At 50.9% G+C, this 19,178-nt stretch overlaps 1 protein-coding gene across 3 annotated transcripts in view; it reads right to left on the reverse strand.

The window, feature by feature from the left end:
* The window catches only part of FBLN2 (fibulin 2), a 91,532-nt gene that overhangs the window by 17,184 nt on the left and 55,170 nt on the right, over nt 1–19,178 (reverse strand). For 2 of the 3 annotated variants that reach the window (XM_037023911.2, XM_073231103.1), the window contains exons 3-9: nt 13,871–13,982; nt 12,320–12,449; nt 10,145–10,325; nt 6,528–6,737; nt 5,878–5,991; nt 5,190–5,291; nt 3,010–3,150 (exon numbers count right to left, since the gene is read on the reverse strand). In XM_037023911.2, the coding sequence (XP_036879806.1) occupies nt 3,010–3,150; nt 5,190–5,291; nt 5,878–5,991; nt 6,528–6,737; nt 10,145–10,325; nt 12,320–12,449; nt 13,871–13,982 (990 nt within the window). The remainder of the gene's footprint in view (nt 1–3,009; nt 3,151–5,189; nt 5,292–5,877; nt 5,992–6,527; nt 6,738–10,144; nt 10,326–12,319; nt 12,450–13,870; nt 13,983–19,178) is intronic. The other variant, XM_037023912.2, reaches the window with a different exon arrangement.

The raw sequence follows: 19,178 nt of genomic DNA on the forward strand, positions 1-19,178 counted from the left end.
AGACCCAGCCCCTGCTGCCCCTCTGTGCTCCACCTGGCAGGGAGCTGCAGCAGCCCCTCACTGATGCTTACCCCCTCCCCGCCTCCACATTAACTAGCACCTGTTCTGTGCTAGGCCCAGGTGGCTCGTGAGGGTGTCGGCCACAGCCACTGCTCTTAAGGGATTGCCAGCCTACAGGGACATGGGACAGTGGGGATGCTGGGGGAAAATTGCCCACCACTCTGGGCCCAGGACTGTCAGCACTGCTTCTCAGGGGCGGTGACATCTGAGCTATGACTACAAGGATGATGGGAACCAGGTGGAGAGGTGGCCGGGTGGCAGGACCAGGTGGACGACTGTGGAGAGAGACCCTCCCAAACTCACAGGTGAGCCAAATGGTATACAGGCCAGGACAATCCTGGTCAGGCAGGGTTAGGGAGATGGGAAGGGAGAGTTTAACGCTGGTGGTTTCCAAGGAAGGTTTGGGGGTTGAGATAAAGGCTTCTGACTGACAGACTGGATTGACAGAGGGAGACCCGATCCCAGGACCCCAGAAACATCATAGTCCCAGAGCCCCGAGCCTGGGAGGAAACACAGTAATAAATAACAGCAGCCAACACTAACTGAGGCTCCGAAGGGATTGAGAGGTTAACCGAAACTGTCATCCTACTGTCCTGCAATGTTGTTTCACAGATGAGGAAACAGGTGTCCCGAGGGGACATGACTGGACCAAAGTCGTGCAGCCTGCACGTGGCAGCAGCAAGAAGGGAATCCAGAGCAGCCAGCAGGGCTCTCCCCTTTCCCCACTGCTGCTGATGTAGTGCAGCACCAGGAGCTGCTCCCCTCCCATCTTCTCATAGCCCAGCTCACCTGGAACACTTTTCCCAGGGGCCAAGATGGTCCTCAAAAGCCAGGGTACAAGAGGCAAACAGCAAAGCACAGGAGAGTCCCCAGGGAGGTCACGTGTCCATCAGAGGTCCTCTGGACTCAGCCCCACCCTGTCCCACATCATCTTGCATACCTCCAATGGTGGGGAGCTCACTACCTCTGCAGGGTGCCTCAGTATATACTAATACATTTGTTGAATCATAATAATGACAGCAAAATGTATCAAGTTCTATATATGAATTGACTCATTTAATCTCCACAGTGACCCTTTGAGCTGGCCACTATAACTCTTACTATCTCATTTCACAGATGAGGAAATTGAGGCTCAGAGAGGTTAACTGACTTGTCTAAGGTCCACCACTAAAAAGTGGCAGAGCCCAGATTTGAACCCAGGCAGTCTGGCTGCAGAGATCATATTCTTCTTCTGGGCACCAGACAGGCTTAATAAGCATGTATGGAGCTGCCAAATGAATCACAGAAGATACCAGCATACGTTTATGGATGAGTAGGTGATGGAAACAATGAGGCTAACAGACAACAGAATGACCATGTAGGTGGAATGGAAGGATGAAGGGGAGACCTGGTAAATCTGTGCAGGATGGACAAGAAGGGAGAGACATGGAAGAAAGAATTTGAGCTCATAAATGAGACTCGATGGAATATACCTTTGCTCTTCAATCCCAGAACCTATTTTCCAGCTGCCCAGCAACCCCTCAGGTTTTCTCTCCAGGCCACCAGGGGAGTATGCACACCCAGGCACAGCAAGTGGGCAGGGCATCGTGGGAGGGGATTCACTTTCCCCCCTACCCCCGACACATAGACATGACCGACAGGAAGAGCTCCCAGCCGCTGGCAAGCAGGCTCAGAGGGGCATGTTGTGCCGATGGCTGGAGGCCAGGGACAAACATGTCTGCGGGGCCCATCTGCCCCATGGTGGAAGATGAGGAACAGGACATGTCCAGGCTGGACATGTCCCCAAGCACAAAGGAGACAGACTGGGCTCTGTTCACCTGCCCTGAACACACTCTGTACTGCTCTTCCCTCCCTTGAATCTTTGTTCAAGCTGTTCCTTCCACCTGCATGCCCTTCCTATCTCCAAGTACTAGCCATCCTTGGAGCCCAGTGCAATTGCCACCTTCTCTGGGAAGTATGTCCACATGCCACCAGTTGGAAAGACCTCTCCTTTTGCTTGGGTCTCTGCTGTGGCATTTCCCATGGTTTGCTCCGAGTCCCTGTTACTGTGGCTCTGTCTCTGTTCAGGACCATGATGTTTCCTCCACGAAAACATCAGTCCCTCCAGTCAGGCGAGAGCATCAAGCCCATCCTCCTCACTGGCCACGGAGCATACCCGGAGCCCCAGCCCCCAGCCTGCACGGGCACGGGCACCTAGAGGCAGGAGAACTGCTGCCAAGCATTGGCTTATCCATGTGCAGGCCCGGGGCTGGTACCAGCCCTTGCCCAGTCCCCTGGGCCCCAAGGCTAGAAGTGAGGAAATAGGTCTATAGAGGAGTGCTCTATAGCTCAGGGTCACACAGCAAATACACTGAGCTGGAGTGCAGAGCTGGGTCTGCTGGATCCTAATTCCATCCATTTGCTCCTGGAGGAGGCTCTGGAAGTGTCTAAGGACAATCTTGGCAACTGACGTCCCATGTTTATCGCAGCCCAGGCTCTGCACTATGCAGTGCACACATCATATAACATCATGGAGGATCAATGCCCCCTTTTTACAGATGACAAGACTGAGGCTTGGAGAAGGGAAGTCATTTGTACAAGGCCACAGAGCTACTAGGGGGTCCTGCTTCAAACCCAGGCCTCCCTGCCTCCAGACCCTGTGAACCCTATCCTGCTCTCCACACATCTGACCTCGTTGTCTCAATGACCCAGCTAGGTCATATGTCAGCTAGAGTTTTTCTGACTTTCAGGCATGTCCCTGGGGAAATCAGCTTCTCAGTGGCATCAGTGAAGAAGCGGGACAGGACACCAGGACATGTAGGGCATGACATGGAGCGTGGGGGTGCCAGATGTGCTGAGGGCTCATATGCAAAGGGCAGGCCCTTTAGCATGTCGCTGCAGTGTGGTGGTCTTGGCGTGGAGCAGAGCAGAGAGCCGTGACAGCAGTGGCAGGCAGGGGCTCTCGCTTACCCACGCACTTCCTGTGCATGTTGAGGATAAAGCCCTCGGCACAGAGCACTGTGTGGCTGACACAGTAGAAGGATCCCAGGGTGTTGACACAGAACTGTCGCCGGCTACAATCGTGAGCACCCAGCAGGCACTCGTCTTGGTCTAGTGACAGCCGCGGAAGGAAAAACAGAAGGGCCGTTAGAGGGGCATGGCCTGTCACAGAGCGGCTAGTGACAGATGGGGAAACTGAGACCCAGAAAGGGGCAGGGACCTTCCCAGGGCCTCCCAGCCCATCACAGCACCTCTGGGCTTTGGGCCCAAGTCTGAGTTTGTACAGTCAAAAGATGTCAGGGCTGAAACCTCAGTAAGGACAGGTGGTAAGGTGAGGCTCAGAGAAGACAGGCTGCCTGCCCACAGTCACACACACAGCAGGGTGGAACCACAGGCCACCTCCTGCCCATGCTCTGAGACCTCCACCTCTATGCAAGGCCAAGGGAGCCACATAACAGCAAAGGTTGCAAACTCCAGGACTCAAGAGGCCAGGCTGGCCACGTCAATGCAGGAAGGGGCTAAGGGGGGCTCTCTGGGGCATTGTGGGGCCTGTGCTCTGTCCAGAGGGGATGAGAACTGTGGGCCCCTTGTGGGCAGATTTTACAAAGTTTCAAGAGAAACCAGAAATTTGGACATTTAAAAAAATCTTAAGTTTTCATGGTTGGTATCTTGTTTGATTGTTTTAAACAGGGTAGAGCCCAGCAGGACTCCTCTGCAGGGCAGGCTACATCCTCAGAATGCTGCCTGCCACCTCTTGCCTAGACCCCACAGTCTTTACCAGTGGGGGCCCTGCAGAGGAGGAAGGGAGGCCTAGAGATACAGGGACACTGGCCTGTGGCCTGACTGGGCCATAAGGAGTCCCATCGGAGGAGAGATGCATTTCTCACATTTTCAGGGCCCTGAAAGATGGGGAGCAAAGTCCAGAGGACTCCTGAGATCTGCTTCTGCCATTTGAGAGCACAGCCTGCCAGTCACCACCATGCTGTGTGCCCTGGGCCAGTCTCCTGCCCTCTCTGGGCATGTGGATGGTTTTCATGTACGGCAGAACATACTCTTAGCCAGGGGGCTGGAGGTGGGGTTTCAGCTTCTGGCAAGGATGTGGGTATTTTCCCAGACAGACAACTCTGTTTCCCTGGACACCTACTGGGTCACATTTCCTGAACATGAACCTGAACTAAAGCATTTCTGAAACCATCTGCACACTCCTCATCTGTTGTGCCTCCAGATACAAGGAGCTGCAGACTTAGGGCCTCTCAGGTAAGGAGGCATCATTTACTGTGGGAACCACCCCAGCAGGTATCAGATCCAGTACCCCCATTCACAGGCAAAGGTCCTGGCCTGGGGAGGTCCTGACCCGCAGAGGCCCCACCAAGACAAGACCCATATCTGGCGGAAGTCACAGGTATGAAAGGGATGTGCTTTGGGACCCTCTTCGGCCCTTTTGTGAATGGCAGAGTCACCCCTGTCCCCTCCTTGGATTCAGTACCAGAACTGAGAACATGCTGTCTGGCTGGGGCTCCCGCTCCCCAGCCTCACTCCCCGTCGGAGGTCAGTGGGAGGGATGCACAGCACCTCACTTACAGCTGGGTGTGCACTTCCCTCTTTCCCTTTCTCCATGCATGTCCAGACAGGGACAAAGTGGTCACGAACCATCTTTGGCCATGCAGACAAGGTGACCCTCAAGGACAGGGCTAGTCAAAGTGTGGCCCAGGGACCTTGCAGAAATACAAATTCTCAGGCCCCACCCTAGACCTGCTGCGTCAGGATCTCTGGGAATTCTGTGGGATTCTCAGGATCTGTGCTGTCACCAGGCCTCCAGGTGACTCTGGCACAATGAAGTTTGTGGGAACTGTTCCAGGGAACAAGAGCAGCAGGATGGCAGTGGCCTGGGGCCCTGGCCAACCTGTGTGCCCACCCGGGACTGGACCACATGCACACCTATGCATGGTGACATGAGCTGGAGGAGTTGTTTAAGTTGCTCTCTTTGGGGCTCTTTGTCACAGCAACCAAACCTATTCCTTCACTCGTCAGTGAGTCTGAGATCCAAACCACCTTGAGCTCATTCCGTTTGCTCCATCTCCCCTCTGGGGCCCCTACAACAGGCCAACTCAGGTTTGCACAGGTATGTGGGCCACCCCCACGGTACTCACCTTCACAGGATATGCCGTCCGCCATGATAGCATAGCCAGGAAAGCAGGAGCACATGACTGTGCCCTCAATGATGTTGCACACCTGTTTGCAGGGCCCGTTGTCTGAGAGGAAACCACACAGAAATCAGAGGCCACCAGGCTTGTCACCCTCAGCTCCAACCTACAGGCAGAGCCACTGGGAGCTAAGGACCCCACTTCTGGTCCTTTTTACAAGTTCACCTATGAAATGGGCTCATTCACTGACTGGTTATGTGGACCTTGTATTATTCAGATACCAAACCCCTCCCTCGGCTAATGGTGATGACAGTGAGGAGGAGACAGAGAGAGAAAGAGAAGGCGGGAGAAAGGATGTGCAAAAGAAGGAACAAGAGAGAGGGGAGGAAAGAACAGAACTTCCTGCATGTCACTGAAAGCAGTCTCCATGACTGTTCCTTAATCAAGGATTTTTTATTGTCAGTTTTACAGGAACTGAAACAAATAGTTGCTAATTGGCTTGCCTGGGGCCACACTCACTTGTCTCTGGCTCCCCCCACCCCAGTCTCACCTCCTAAGCTACACTCTCAGCTCCTTGTCGAACCTCAGAGTGGCAAGACCGACCAAGCCCCTTTGGCAGGGGGCCATCCCACATGCCCACCCTGGGGAGCTCACCACCTGCAGGCAGCCCAGACCTGCCCCAGGCCCAGGTTACCTTTGCAGGTGTTGGGCTGTGGCAGTGGCAGCAGGATGGTGTTGGAGGCCGCCTGGGAGGATTCTGGCCTTGGTGCGGATTCCCCTGCAGCCTCTGGCTGTGGGGGGTCACCATCTGTCACGGGCAGAGCACACATATCTTCAGCAGGCCTCGGGCCCTCCCACACATGGAGCTCTTCTCACACCCTGGGCCCCACACCTCATTTAATCTTCCCCCACCCATTTCACAGGACAAGAAACTAAGCCTCAGAGAGCAACATACCAAAGGTAAGACTGATGTCAGCTACTTGGGACAGAGGCAGAAAGGAAGGGAGTGAGTTTCCAGAACTGAAAAGCTTCTCTCTCCAGACAGCAGACAGGAGGAAAGCCCTCCTGGGCCAGGGGCTGAGGCAGCCTCCTGAGCTCCCTGTCAGGGCCTGACCACCGCAGGCCCAGTGCTAGGGACACAGCTTGGATGATGGGGCTGCCCATGCAGATGAGCCCAGGAGGGAGCCCATCTGCCTGGACTCACAAACTCCATCACTAGGGGGCCTCCAGTTCCTGCAGGTTCCAACATGTGGGGTGGCAAAGGGGGAAATAGCTTGTAGTCCCCATCGCAGAAACACCACACTGTGCTGCCAAGATCAGCTGCCCAGCCATCTGGGCCCCTACCTGGGCGGCAGGTGCGGCCATCATCCTGCAGGGAGAAGCCGGGGAAGCAAGCACAGCGGTAGGAGCCCACAGTGTTGATGCAGAGGTGCTGACACAGCTCCCCAGGGAGCAGCAGGCACTCATCCTTGTCATCTCCCGGCAGGCTGTTGGGCAGCTCCGCGTCCATACCCAGTGACAGGGCCTCCCGGCTTGCTGACTCTGCCTCTGAAACTGGGGTGGGGGTCAGTGCTCATGATGGGAGATGAGGGGGCCCCAGCAGGTGGCTGGGACCACAGGCCCCCAGGCAGTCAGCACAGGTCCTCAGCAGAAGCTTCTGTGTGCCCAGGGAAACAGTACAGATGGATGGAAGATAGGTGCATAGATGGGTGGGTGGGTGGGTGGGTAAATGGATGGACAGATGATATGGATGGGTGGGTAGATAGATGGATAGATGGATGGATGGGTGGGTAAGTGGGTGGATTATGGACAGATGATATGGAAGGGCGGGTGGATGGATGGATGGATGGATGGGTGGGTGGGTAGATGATGGACAGATGATTTGGGTGGGTGGGTGGATGGATGGATGGATGGATGGATGGATGATGGGTGGATAATGGATGGACGGGTGGGTGGGTGGATGATGGATGGATGAATAGGTGTGTGGATTGACAGAACAGATCTCCAGCAGTAAAAGTGAACCAACCCATCAGAGCTGGGTCCAGGTCTTTGTGCCCTATCCTAGGACAGAGCCAGACCCATGACAGTGCTCAGGGAACTTTGGCTCTAGTGAGCTGAATTCAGACCCTTGACCTCAGTGTCCTCAAGGCAGACCATGCCTAGCAACAGAAAGAGCCACACGTGTGTTCTGTCAGATGAGACTCTGAACTCTCTCACTTGGGTCTTCCTTAGCCATACCATCGTGGGCAGCACTAGGCCTCACCATGCCTCCCAGTGGGGAGCAGATGAGAATGGGAGGGAAGGCTTTCATATGACGGTCATGGGACAGGAGAGGCCCGCAGGCCCTCCACGCTCCTCGGTGGCCCAGAGCCTCAGCCCTGCCCACTAGTCCCAGGCAGCCAAGCCCCCAGGTTTCACTGCATGAGGTCACATATGAGGAGCGTGTTTCAGACAGAGCGCACTTACACTGAGCTCCAACCCAGTCAGCCCTGGACTGGTGCCTGAGGCTCATGGTTGGCCCTATGGAGACCTGGCACTGCAGGTAGGCTGCAGATGGGTGTGGGCCCAGGCTCTACTGAGCATGCCTCAGGCTGGGCATTTCTAGGGTTCATGCTCCACCTACCTTCCCAACCATGTTCCCCCCAATGATCTTCCTGGTAGAGGGGAAACTGAGGCTCAGAGGAGCAAAGCGATTTGCCCAAGGTCACCTGAGCTGGACTGAAACCCAGGCTGATCCAACCCTGCCACCATGTTCCCTGAGGCCCAGGTTCTTCTCATTGGAGGAGAAAAACATGTACCTCTGGCTCTGGATTCTGCCCAGCCCTGTGTCTACCCTTTAACCCCTAAAGCCAAACTTCTTCCTAGACTTCACTGAATTCTTCTGGGTACTAATGTGGCTTTCACACCAGTGCTCCACCAGCCCCCTACAGCCAGCCCCAGCAAGTGGAATTTCCTTGGACAGGTCACAGTCTCTGAGCCCAGGCTGGCCAGTCCCTCTGTCTTGTCAGCTTCCCCCAGGCTGGCCTGGTCCATCCTCCATATGTTTCCACTGCTTCATCCTGGTGGGGGATCCAGGAATCCATTGGGCCTCCCATGATGTCCAGGAAACTCTGTCCCCATGGGGTGAGAGCTCTTCTCCTAGAAGCCCCAACCCTGTGGCCTGTGCACAGGAGGCACCCTAATTCCCATGTACAGATTTCCACTTTGCATTCTTGTAATAGAGATCTGGGTTGATTCCGGCCAGGGCTGGCTGGGTCTGGGTCAAATACAGGGTACCAGGGAGCCCAGGGCAATAATGGGACTTGTCAGAGCCAGGAGCGCTGCCCCTCTTGGGGCCTCAGCTTCCTCCCATGGCCTGCTGAAACACGGCAACAGTAAGGGGGTGGCAATTCCAAGCACTTTGTCATGCACTGTCATGGGTTCTTGACCAGCATCCTGTCATCCATCCTCGCACTGCGTGAGGTAAAGAGCAGGGTCCCATCTGACAGGCAAATGACAAAGGCTCTGAGAAGGGTCATGAGCTGCTAAGGGCAACAGCAGAGCTGGGATTCCAACCAGGTCTGCCAGGCGCCAGAGGCCAGGAGTTAACCTGGATACTAGGACCACCTCTGGGACTTTAATTCCCAAGCCATGAAATGCCCTAGACAGCTGATAGGAGCTTCAGATGGTCCACATGCTGTGAACTGGTAGTTCCAGAACCCTCCTGGGCATCTGTTTCAGCTGGTCAAGACTGAACATGTGGACAACCCCAGAGGTGGCCCACTAGGGCTTTCATCACACCAGCCCTGGGGCTGCCAGGCCAAGACATACAAAGGACACCTGCTGACTCACCAGGATGCCCTCAAGGGCCCCTGCTGACTCATAGACACATAGAAGGCTAATGGCCCATGTTCAGGAGACAGCCCTGGCTAGGGTGACAGAGGTTAGACATGGCAGCTGGACCAGGAGCCACAATGCACGGGGGGCAGAGGAGAAGGAGACCCCAGGGACACCAAGGGCTGGAAGCTCTAGGAGGTGGCTCCTAACCCTCAGGCACAGCAAATTCAGGGTACCCACAACAACCACACATATAGCCAACACCTCCCTAGGAACAAGCTCTGGGCAGGGGCACAGAGGTGAAGAGCACAGGCCTGGTCAGCCCTCAAAGCTCATGGTCTGATGGTGAAGGGGAGGCCACAAGTGAACCCATCACTCATTCAGTTTATTTGCTAGTGACTTCTGAGACAAGCACAGCACAGGGGAAAGACAGTGCTGGCCTGAAGGGCTGATTAGACAGGCAGGGCAACATTTATGAATGCATCCTCTGTACTCCTGAGGACATAAGAATGGCACAGGTGAGGGGGATGGAGGAAGGGTAGTGAATGAATGGATGAGTGACAAGTTTGCTGGCTGGGCTTGGGGGTGAATATGTGAGCAGACTGAAAGATAAAGGACAGACGGACGAATGGATAAGTGAATGGACAGATGTGTAAGTAGATGGACTGGTAGGTGAATGGATGGGAGGATGGATGTCCAAATGAACAGAGGGGATGAATGGTACAGTAGATGGATGGATGGATGGAGAAATGTACTAGAGGACAAGAAGATGGGTGGGGGTAGTGAAACGGATGGATGGGTAAAAGAGTGGATGGGTGTGCAGATGAACAAAGAGACAGGAGGGTGGATGAATGGAGAGTGGGAGGGTGATAGGCAGTTCGTAGTTGGGGGTTCAGTGGGTGGAGTGGATGGTATAGAGATAACTGAATGACATCACCACCTTGGAAATAACAGGGCAGAGTCCACCATCAGAGGCCACAGAAGAACCCTGTCTAGAGCAGAACTTGTGTCTCAAGCCACAGGCGACAGTGGACCCAGGGACCCATGGAAGGTCAGAGGGCACCCAGCCTTGGCTACAAGCCCCAACAGCTGTATCCCCTCATGCAACGGGTCCACATGCCCCAGGCCTGGGGAGCAGCACCCACCTCTCCGGGGTACGGCCTCTGGCTCTGGAGGCCGGCGGACCTCGGGCACAATGAGGGGGTCTTCGCCCTCACAGCAGGAGAGCATGACATGGTTGCAGGGGTAGCCCAGGTTGGGGTTAGACTCGCACAACTGGCCCTCGGCCCGCACGCGGAGTCCCAGGCCACAGCAGTCACAGCATTGCTGGGGAGAGAGACACTGTCACTGCCCACGCCTGGCCCCTCAGAGCCCACCAGCCTTCCCCATGGGCCAGTGAGTGGGGTCATCATTCAGGGGACCCAGGAAGCAGCCCAGCGCCAGGCTCAGGGGATAGGCTGACAGATGGGAATGAATTCATCCTTGTCTTGTTCCTTCTGCCTGGTATGTGCTCTCTGAGGACAGAGGTGTCATCTGTCTCCATTTCCCATGTCTGACTCAGAGGAGGGCCAATGTAAGGTTTTTGCGATAATTAATAAATGGCCTCTTGGGAAAGGAACCACAGATTTACCCCCAGACATATCCATTAATCCCCCCATATTTCCTAGAAGATGCCAATTCTATTCAGGCTGCCTAAAAGTCATTATTTCCCAGAGTTCTATGATGTTAGAGGTAGGAGCCACTGAGTGAAGCTTTCAGGAGAGCTTTTTACTGGGGCTGACTCCACTTGGAAGTACACCATTTTTGCTCTCTCCCTTCCTCCTCTTTGGAACAGATGTGATACCTGGAGCTCTAGAAGCTATCTTGGCTCATGAGGTGACTTTGATGATGGAAGCTAGAAGCTGAAGATGACCTAGCATAAAAATAGAAGCCTGAAGATATCATGTAGATGTAGATCCACCTCTCTCCCAGTGTGCCTACCTCTGAATATAAAATATTTAATTTGTTTTAACTATTGTGTGGCCATCCTAGATCACCTAGTGCTGCTAGAGCCATCAGCTGGTGGCAGATGTGTAAGTGAGCCCAGCCAGGATCAGCTGAGCATAAGCCAGGTCAGCAAAACTATTCTGACCCATGAACTGAGCCAGCCGTGAGCCACTATGTTTCGGGATGGTTTGTCACACAGCAATAGCTCACTGATACTCCAAACCTACATCTCCCAATGGTGAACACATCCACTCAATGAAGACCCACCATGTGCTTAATAAATACTTAGTTTGCATTACTTCTGATCTCACAGTCATGTTGTGAGACATGGACTTCATCCCCATTTTATAGATGGAGAAGGTGAAGCTGAGAAAAGAAGACTGGTCTGGGGTCACATATATAGACACAAATGGAATTCTGAGCTTACCTGTCACCAAAGGCCTTTCCCTAGTATTGGTTGTTTTTAGGACAAATTAATCCCAACATGACAAAAACCAAAGTCAAAATTCCTCTCCCCATGGCACCCTCCTCCAGAAGTCCCTGGCACAGCCATCTGGGCTTGTGACACTCTGGCTTCAATTCCTTTTCTTCTCTCCCCCAAACATCTCCTTCAGTGATGTGTTCTGAAAAGGTTCTGCTGCCCTCATCTGCTGCACAGAGAGCCACAGACACCCATGTCTGTTTTCCCATTCTTCCCAATTTTCAGTGGCACACACAACCTTTCCAGAATAAAGACTAATTTCCTAGCCTCCCATGTAGCTAGGTGTGGCCACTGGCCTAAGTTCTAGCTGGTGTACGGTGAGTGGAAATACTGTGTGTCCTCAGAAGACAGGCTCTTCTACACTCAGGCTCACACCCAGGCTACACCCAGATTCACAAGAGCCAAGAGGCAGAAGCAACCCACATGTCCTTTCGTGGATGACAGAGTCAACAAAATGTGGTCTATCCACACAGCAGAGTATTATTCAGTCTTGAAAAGAAATTCTGACACAGGCTATGTGGATGAGCCTTGAAAACATTATGCTCCGTGAAATAAGCCAGACACAAAGGGACAAAAACAAAAATGAAAGCCACATGAAGGCAGGGATTTTCATGTGTTATTCATTTCTGCATCCTTAATTCCTAAAACAGGGCCCAGCACACAGTGGTGTTCAATAAATATTCCTGAATTAACTGGCTGATACAACAGTCGCTGCTGCTGTTTTCTATCCAGATGAAGAGCCCTCTGCCCTGACCCCGGGCATGAGTGTCACTCCCCACAAAGAAGCCCCTCGGGGAGCCCAACCCCTCAAGGACCTTTAGGCCCAGGCTAAGAATGCTGCGGTGGGGCTTGCCTTGTACAGGGAGACGCCACAGGTATCGCTGTCCTCGGGCCCACAGGCCTCACCCTCCTTGGCCCCCACGACACCAGCCATGCAGCTCTTCTCCTTCAAGTAGGACACGCAGCAGTGCTTCTGGGCTGTCCTGCAACAGAGGCGCGCCTCAGCCCCACTGGAGCACCCACGCCCATCCTCCCAGTGACCCTCCCCAGGAGGGAAGATGGACTTCATTTCACAGAGAAGGAAACTGAGAAGAGAAGCCCCTGCCTAAAGTCCACTGTGAGTGGAGCCAGTGCTGGTGACAGGGGCATCAACAAGGCCAGCACATCCCCCACAGAGCGGCATGAGTTTCATTTCTAGGTGTGACCAAGAAGAAACAGGCCTGGGCCCCACTGGACTCTGTGCCGTGTTCTTGACCAATGGGGGCAGGGGGTTGCTCTCCAAGCCCCAACCCCAGGGCCAAGAAGGATAGGGAGACCCAAACCCAAGAAGCACCAGGCAGGAAGGTTGCCCTGAATCCAGCATCCAGAATCTGAGTCATGCCTTACAATACCTTTAGGACTGCCCTGGGTCAGAGGCAGCTGATGAACCAGTACACGAAGTGGAGGGGGTCACGGGGAGGTGGGGATCAGCCGCACTTGAGGAAGGGTATATCCCAGCACAGGCTGTCCAGTGATGGAACTAGCCGTCTATGAAGCGGTGCTTCCCATCACAAGAGAGATACAAGAACCCACAAAGGCCACTTTGCTCAAAATTCCTGAATGCTGTATGCTCTAATTCCTAAGTAACCCCGAATTGGTGGAGTAACAGAAGGAAAAGGAAATGGACAAGATTAGACTTAAATGTTTCTAAAGGCAGTATGGTGGGCTGGCCGTCAGGAAAGGTGAGGTCTAATCCTGGCCATGCTCCCAATGAGCTGTCTGGCTTTGGGCGAATCACCTCACCTCTCTAAACCTTGTCTTCCTTTTCTGGAAAAATCAGCAGGTTGAAAAAGATGGCATCCCTGGGAAAAAGAAGGGGTGAATGGCTGACCAAGACATCTTCGGGGCCTGGCTGAGGGAGGACACGGTAATAAATGATTCCTTTGCTGAGAACACTCGAGTCGGAAGAAACCATTGGCACAGGCAGCAGAAGCCAGTGAGAGGCCAGCCTTTTTGAAAGCCCAGAGTAGCAAAGTAGGGAAAGAAAGAGTTGAAGATCCCCGGTTCAAAGCTGAGGAGGGAAAACTCATGTGGACAGAGCACTGCCCAAAGCACACAGCAAATACAGTACATGGGGAGAGAAGCACCTAACTGTTTCTAGGTGATAATGGGCTCCACACTGTGCTCTCTTCTGACTATGCTCATCAGGCCAGCTACAAATTTATGTGGATTGTTCATTCTTGGGACCAGTCTCTCCCCACCTGGGGAAAGCTCGGCCGGCTGGCCCACAGCAGCTGCACACAATCACCCTCATGCACCTGAAGGCAGATGTTCACCTTGCACTGCTGGGGCCCAGGGGCCAAAGCAAGCAGGGCCCTGGAGAAGGCGAGTGGGCAGCTCTGCCTACCCCAGGGGCCCATCCTACCTGCAGACATCACCCTCAGCGCCACTCTCAGGGATTTCCAGGCACTCGTCGTTGTCAATGGCCCACTGCTGTCCAGCCGCACAGCATGTCTCGATCAGGTCCTTTGTGGAGACTGTAGGTGGCAACACAGGCAGAGTCACCACCCTGGAGGAGGGGTACAGTTCCTAGGTGTCTAGGGTCAGCGAATATAGTACATGCTGCTGGTGCTCGTCCAGATCCCCGTTACTGGGCATGTAACTCACGCATGCACCCCCACTGCTGTGCAGGTGTGGCTGTTAGCAGCAGCTCACAAGTGCAACCTTCTATGGAGAACTGCCTGGGAGGTTAAGTCCACCCCACAGGGATGGGGCTGGTAGGAGAATGGCCAATCGCCAACTTGTGAGGGTACAAAAGCCCAGCCCCATCTCAAAGGTGATAGCCCTATGGAGCCACTCACACTCCAGAGCTCCCCAGGGGATTGTCCAGCTCCTTCTCTGTCCCCCTCCCCAGGAAGTTTCTCCAGACAAACCACCATGTGCACAAGAATCCCCAACTTGGGCTCTGCTTCGGTGGAACCTGACCGAAGACACCCAGACAGGACAAGACATAAAAGAACAATGACAGTAGCAGCAATGGAGGTTTCAACTCATCTGGGAATGTTAATGGAGAAAATACCTGCACCTGGGGAAGGTGGGCGGCACAGTGGGGGAGTAAGGGAGAATATCTTAAAACTCAAAGGCACAGACCACAGGATTAAAAATTGATGAATTTGCCTTCCTCAAAATTAAAATTCTCTATACAACAAAGAACTCCATAGACAAATATAATAAACCACTGACAGGTTAAGAGACATTGCTGGAATGTCTAAAATTGACAAATAATTGCTACCAAGAAAATATAACAACCTGAAAATTAACAAGAGAAGAACAACCCCAAAGTAAAATATCTATTAAATGAAAAATCAGAAAGAGTGATAAATGCCAGGCACAGGTAGGAACCTTGGACCCTGGGGGTGGAATGGTGACTAGCACAACCAGTCTGGAAGGAGACCTGGCACAACTTACCTAATTACGTATATGTACAATCTAGGACCCAACAGTCCTGCTCCTGCATGTACATTTCAGGTAAATCCTCACCCAGGCCCATAATGCAATCAGTACAAGGATGCACACTAGCATTATTTGTGGAAGTGGGTTGGAAGCAGCCTGGTTGTTCATCACTGAAGGAGTAGATGAATAGAATTTGGGAAGATTCTCCATGGAGGACTCCACAGCTGTCTGAAACAACACACCAGATGTACATGCAACAACACGAAGCTGGACGTGTACGTGCAGCAATGTGAAGTGGCACAGCACTGAAGGGGAAATGGCGGAAACCAAGTGAGATCCATTACACACATTGAAAACACCGGACACAAAATTACAGCACACATTTTCCAAGAATATATAAAAGAAAAAGAAAAAGGAGGACACACACACACACAGATTAAACTGAAGAGAACTGTTGCCTATAGTGCAACAGAGGGATAGCAATGGGGTAAGGGGATAAAAGGGAATAAATACACAAATAAAACAAAAATCTTGCAAAGATATTAAGGGGTAAGGTGCCAGGAAATAAGTATACTTAACTCAACCATTTGCCTCTGAGGTCTGAAAATAAGTGATATGAAAGATAAAGCTCTTCTGGAACTTCTACATGCATGCTAAGGGCAGCAGGGTGTAATGGAATTATTTTGAGCCTATGCTACATCTTAGTGCAACATGTATAGCCATTTCTCCCCCAGAAAGATTCAGCATCTATCTCTGCTGAAGGACCTATAGCTGCACAACTGCTGAAGCCTACAAGGACATCTAAATGTCCTTGAGCACTTCACATAATCCAGCAGGGTTAAGAAACAATGTAGGGACATTTCCTGCAATTGTTTCCTACAATTCCTAAACAATGTAGCCTACAAGTTTCAGGAACAGAGTAAGAACTCATTAAGAACTATCAGTTTCATCGGCTTAGTGGGCACTTCAAGTCATTAAGTTTGTCTAAGTTTCAATTCCTCTTCTGTAAAACAAGTAAAATAAGCTTTACTAACACCCTAAAGAATATTCTGGGCACCAACGGAAATGAAAAAAAAAATACTTGTTAACTAGTATCTACCAGAAATAAGTAACAAACATCACACTCAATGGTCAAACATCAAACACATGCCCCACTGAAGTCAGAAATATGAAAAAAATGCCTACTGATATTCTGCTGTTTAGCATTGGCCTACAGATACTAGCAGATGCAATAAAGCAAGAAAAAAAGACAGTAGAATTTTAGAAAGGAAGAGATGATGGTCATTATTTGCAGATGTTATAGTTTCACTTTTATAGAAAATCCAAAGGAATCAAAATTAACACTGTATTAAAATGAAAACTAATTAATAATTATTACTATATAACCAAAACCAAAACCTACATACTCAAATTAGTGGCTACCCTATACACCAACAATTAAATAGGAAAGGTAATAGAAAAACAGAAATAAACCTAGAAATATATCTATGGTAAAATGCTAAATCTACATGAGAAAAAAAATTGTCTAACAGATATACTTTATTAGAAATATATACCTTGTGTCCAGATGAGAAGATTCAATATGTTAAAGATGCCAATTCTCTATTTAACCTACAATGTCAATGCAATCCACAGTTCCAACATAATTTGTCATGAAATTTGTCAAGTGTATTCTAAAATTCATCCCAAATGGGAAATGTCTAAAACTACCCAAGAAAATTTCTGAAAAAAAAAAAAAACACCTTTTGAAGTTCTGTTGACTAAATAGACAGTCAATGCAACAGAAAACAATTCAGAAACAGAAATATGTACATATGGGAATTTAGGGTATGATAAAAATGTCATTCAAACTCAGTGGGGAAAGAATTGAATATATTATGTTAGGACCTACCTCACACCACACTCAAAAATAAATTCCAGTATCAAGGTAGTATGAGAAGAAAACCTAACAAAATGATTTTAAGATAAAGAGAGCCTTCTCTAGAAATAAAATCCACAGAAGAATTAAATTAGACCCTTATCTCACATCATATACAAAAATCAACTCAAAATGAATTAAAGACTTAAATTAAGACGTGAAACAATACAACTCCTAGAGAAAAAGATGGAGGAAACTATCTTTGACATTGGTCTTGACAACTATTTTTTGGTAACACCACCAAAAGCCAGCAACAAAGGCAAAAATCAAGTGGGACTACGTCACACTAAAAAGCTTCTGTACAGAATAAGAAACAAACAACATAATGAAAAGGCAGCTTACAGGATGGGAGAAAATACTTTGAAACCATGTATCTGATAAGGGGTTAATATCCAAAATACATAAGGAAATACAACTCAACAGCAAAAAGATATTTTTATTTAAAAATGGGCAAAGGACCAAAACAGACATTTTTCCAAAGACATGCAAAATGGCCAACAGGTCTATGAAAAGGTGCTCATCAAAGCCACCAGAGAAATGCAAATCAAAACCACAATGAGTATCACTCCACACCTTGTAGGATGGCTTTTATTAAAAAGAGATAGGAAGTGTTGGTAATAGCCTGGAGAAAAAGGAACAGAGCACTGTTGGTGGTAATGTAAATTGCTGCAACCACTATGGAAAACAATATAGAGGTTCCTCAAAACATTGAAAAGAGAACTACTATATGATCCAGTAATTTCACTTTCTGGCTATTTATCCAAAGGAAATGAAAGCACTAACTCAAAGAGATACCTGTTGTGACGGAGTGCAGAGAGCATCAAGTCAGGAAAAAGAACTAATGACACTTAACCTGACTGCCTAGAGCGAGAGCCACCCAGTCTTTTCTTGTGTAAATTACCCGAGGCTTCTGAGAAATGCTCCTACCCTAAGTTAGATAACTAGAAGTGGGCAACAGCCTGAGAACGCCTGGAGATGTAACCCGTGATAAGTTACATAGACATGCTTGAGTAAGCAAGAGATAACAATTGAAGCTGGCAGAGAACTAGCGCGTTCCCTAAAAAGGTTACAATGTTTCCCATTGGTTACAATATAGAGTGTGTTTTAAACCTATTAGTTGTAGAACTGCGGGGGCTTTGGTGTAACCGCTGTGAAGATCCTATATAATCAGTACCCAAAGTTGCTTTCCGCCGGCAGCTCGGACTGGGCCTGCGTGTCAGGGGAGGTGCTGTCGACCCCAGCTTGCTAGCTAGATAAAGACTTTGCTTAGATTTTCATCTCCGTGTCTGTGTGTCTTGTTCTCTGAGAAACCCCAGAGTCCTAAACCCTAACATTTGGGGGCTCGTCCGGGATCCGTGCAGCTTCCCTGAGAACAAAGGACAGCTGGAGGCAAGGTCTAATTGTCCGGACGGGCAGTGTAATTCAAGGGTCGCCCCCTCGTGTCTGCATAAATCCATTATAAAGCGGGAGTCGCCATCCCGTGTATGGTCTCGGGTTAGTGACCCCAAGTGAGAGAGTCCGGGTTGGTAGTCCCAGCCCCCAGGTTAGTGACCCTGGGTGAAGTCCAGGTGACTAATCCTGGCCCTAGGGTCTGAGTGACTCAGCCTTAGGAAAGCAAGTCCGATCGGCAGGAACCTGGCACCGAGGAAAGGATGGAGCTCGTCACCCTGCGGCAGTCCGAGTGGACGCCTTTCGAGAGAATCACGAGAGTTTTTGAGGATCCTGAAAGTGGTGAGGGTGGTGCGCACCAGAGTGAAAGAAGGACCGGTCCGAACGAGTGCGATCAGATGTGGTGTGTGTGCTTGGTGTTATCTTTGATTGTTTTATTGTGTTTTGGTTTCAGTTTTTTTTTTTTTTTTTTTGCGCTTCTCATTTTAAGTTTCCTTGTTCTTAAAGCGGGAGGACCTGGGGGAGATCTCTATTAGAGAACTGCTGCAGCAGGCGGAGAAGGTCTTCAATGCTAGGGAAACTCTGGAGGGTAGAGAGGAAAGGCTGAGGAAAGAGAAATGGGTAATGCAGGAGAAAAATAGGAAGGAAGACAGAGGATTTCAGAAGAGGGAGAACAAGAAGCAGAGGGAGGAGATGGCCAGGATATTCCTGGCCGGGGTGAAGGAGGGCCCTAGGCCACCTCGAGGAACAGGACCCCGCCAATCCCGACTAGGACAAGATCAATGCGCCCTGTGCAAGAGATATGGACATTGGAAGAGGGAGTGTCCCCAAAGGGGGGAACAAGGAGGAGGGAACCCTGTTAAGACCCTGCACCTAGGAGAGGAGGATTGACGGGGACGGGGCTCGGCACCCCTCCCCGAGTCCTGGGTAACCCTGTGCGTGGAGGGGACTCCCATTAGATTCATGGTAGATA

This window comes from Manis javanica, chromosome 3 (genome assembly GCF_040802235.1).
Source record: "Manis javanica isolate MJ-LG chromosome 3, MJ_LKY, whole genome shotgun sequence".
In the NCBI taxonomy this organism is placed as follows: Eukaryota; Metazoa; Chordata; class Mammalia; order Pholidota; family Manidae; genus Manis; species Manis javanica.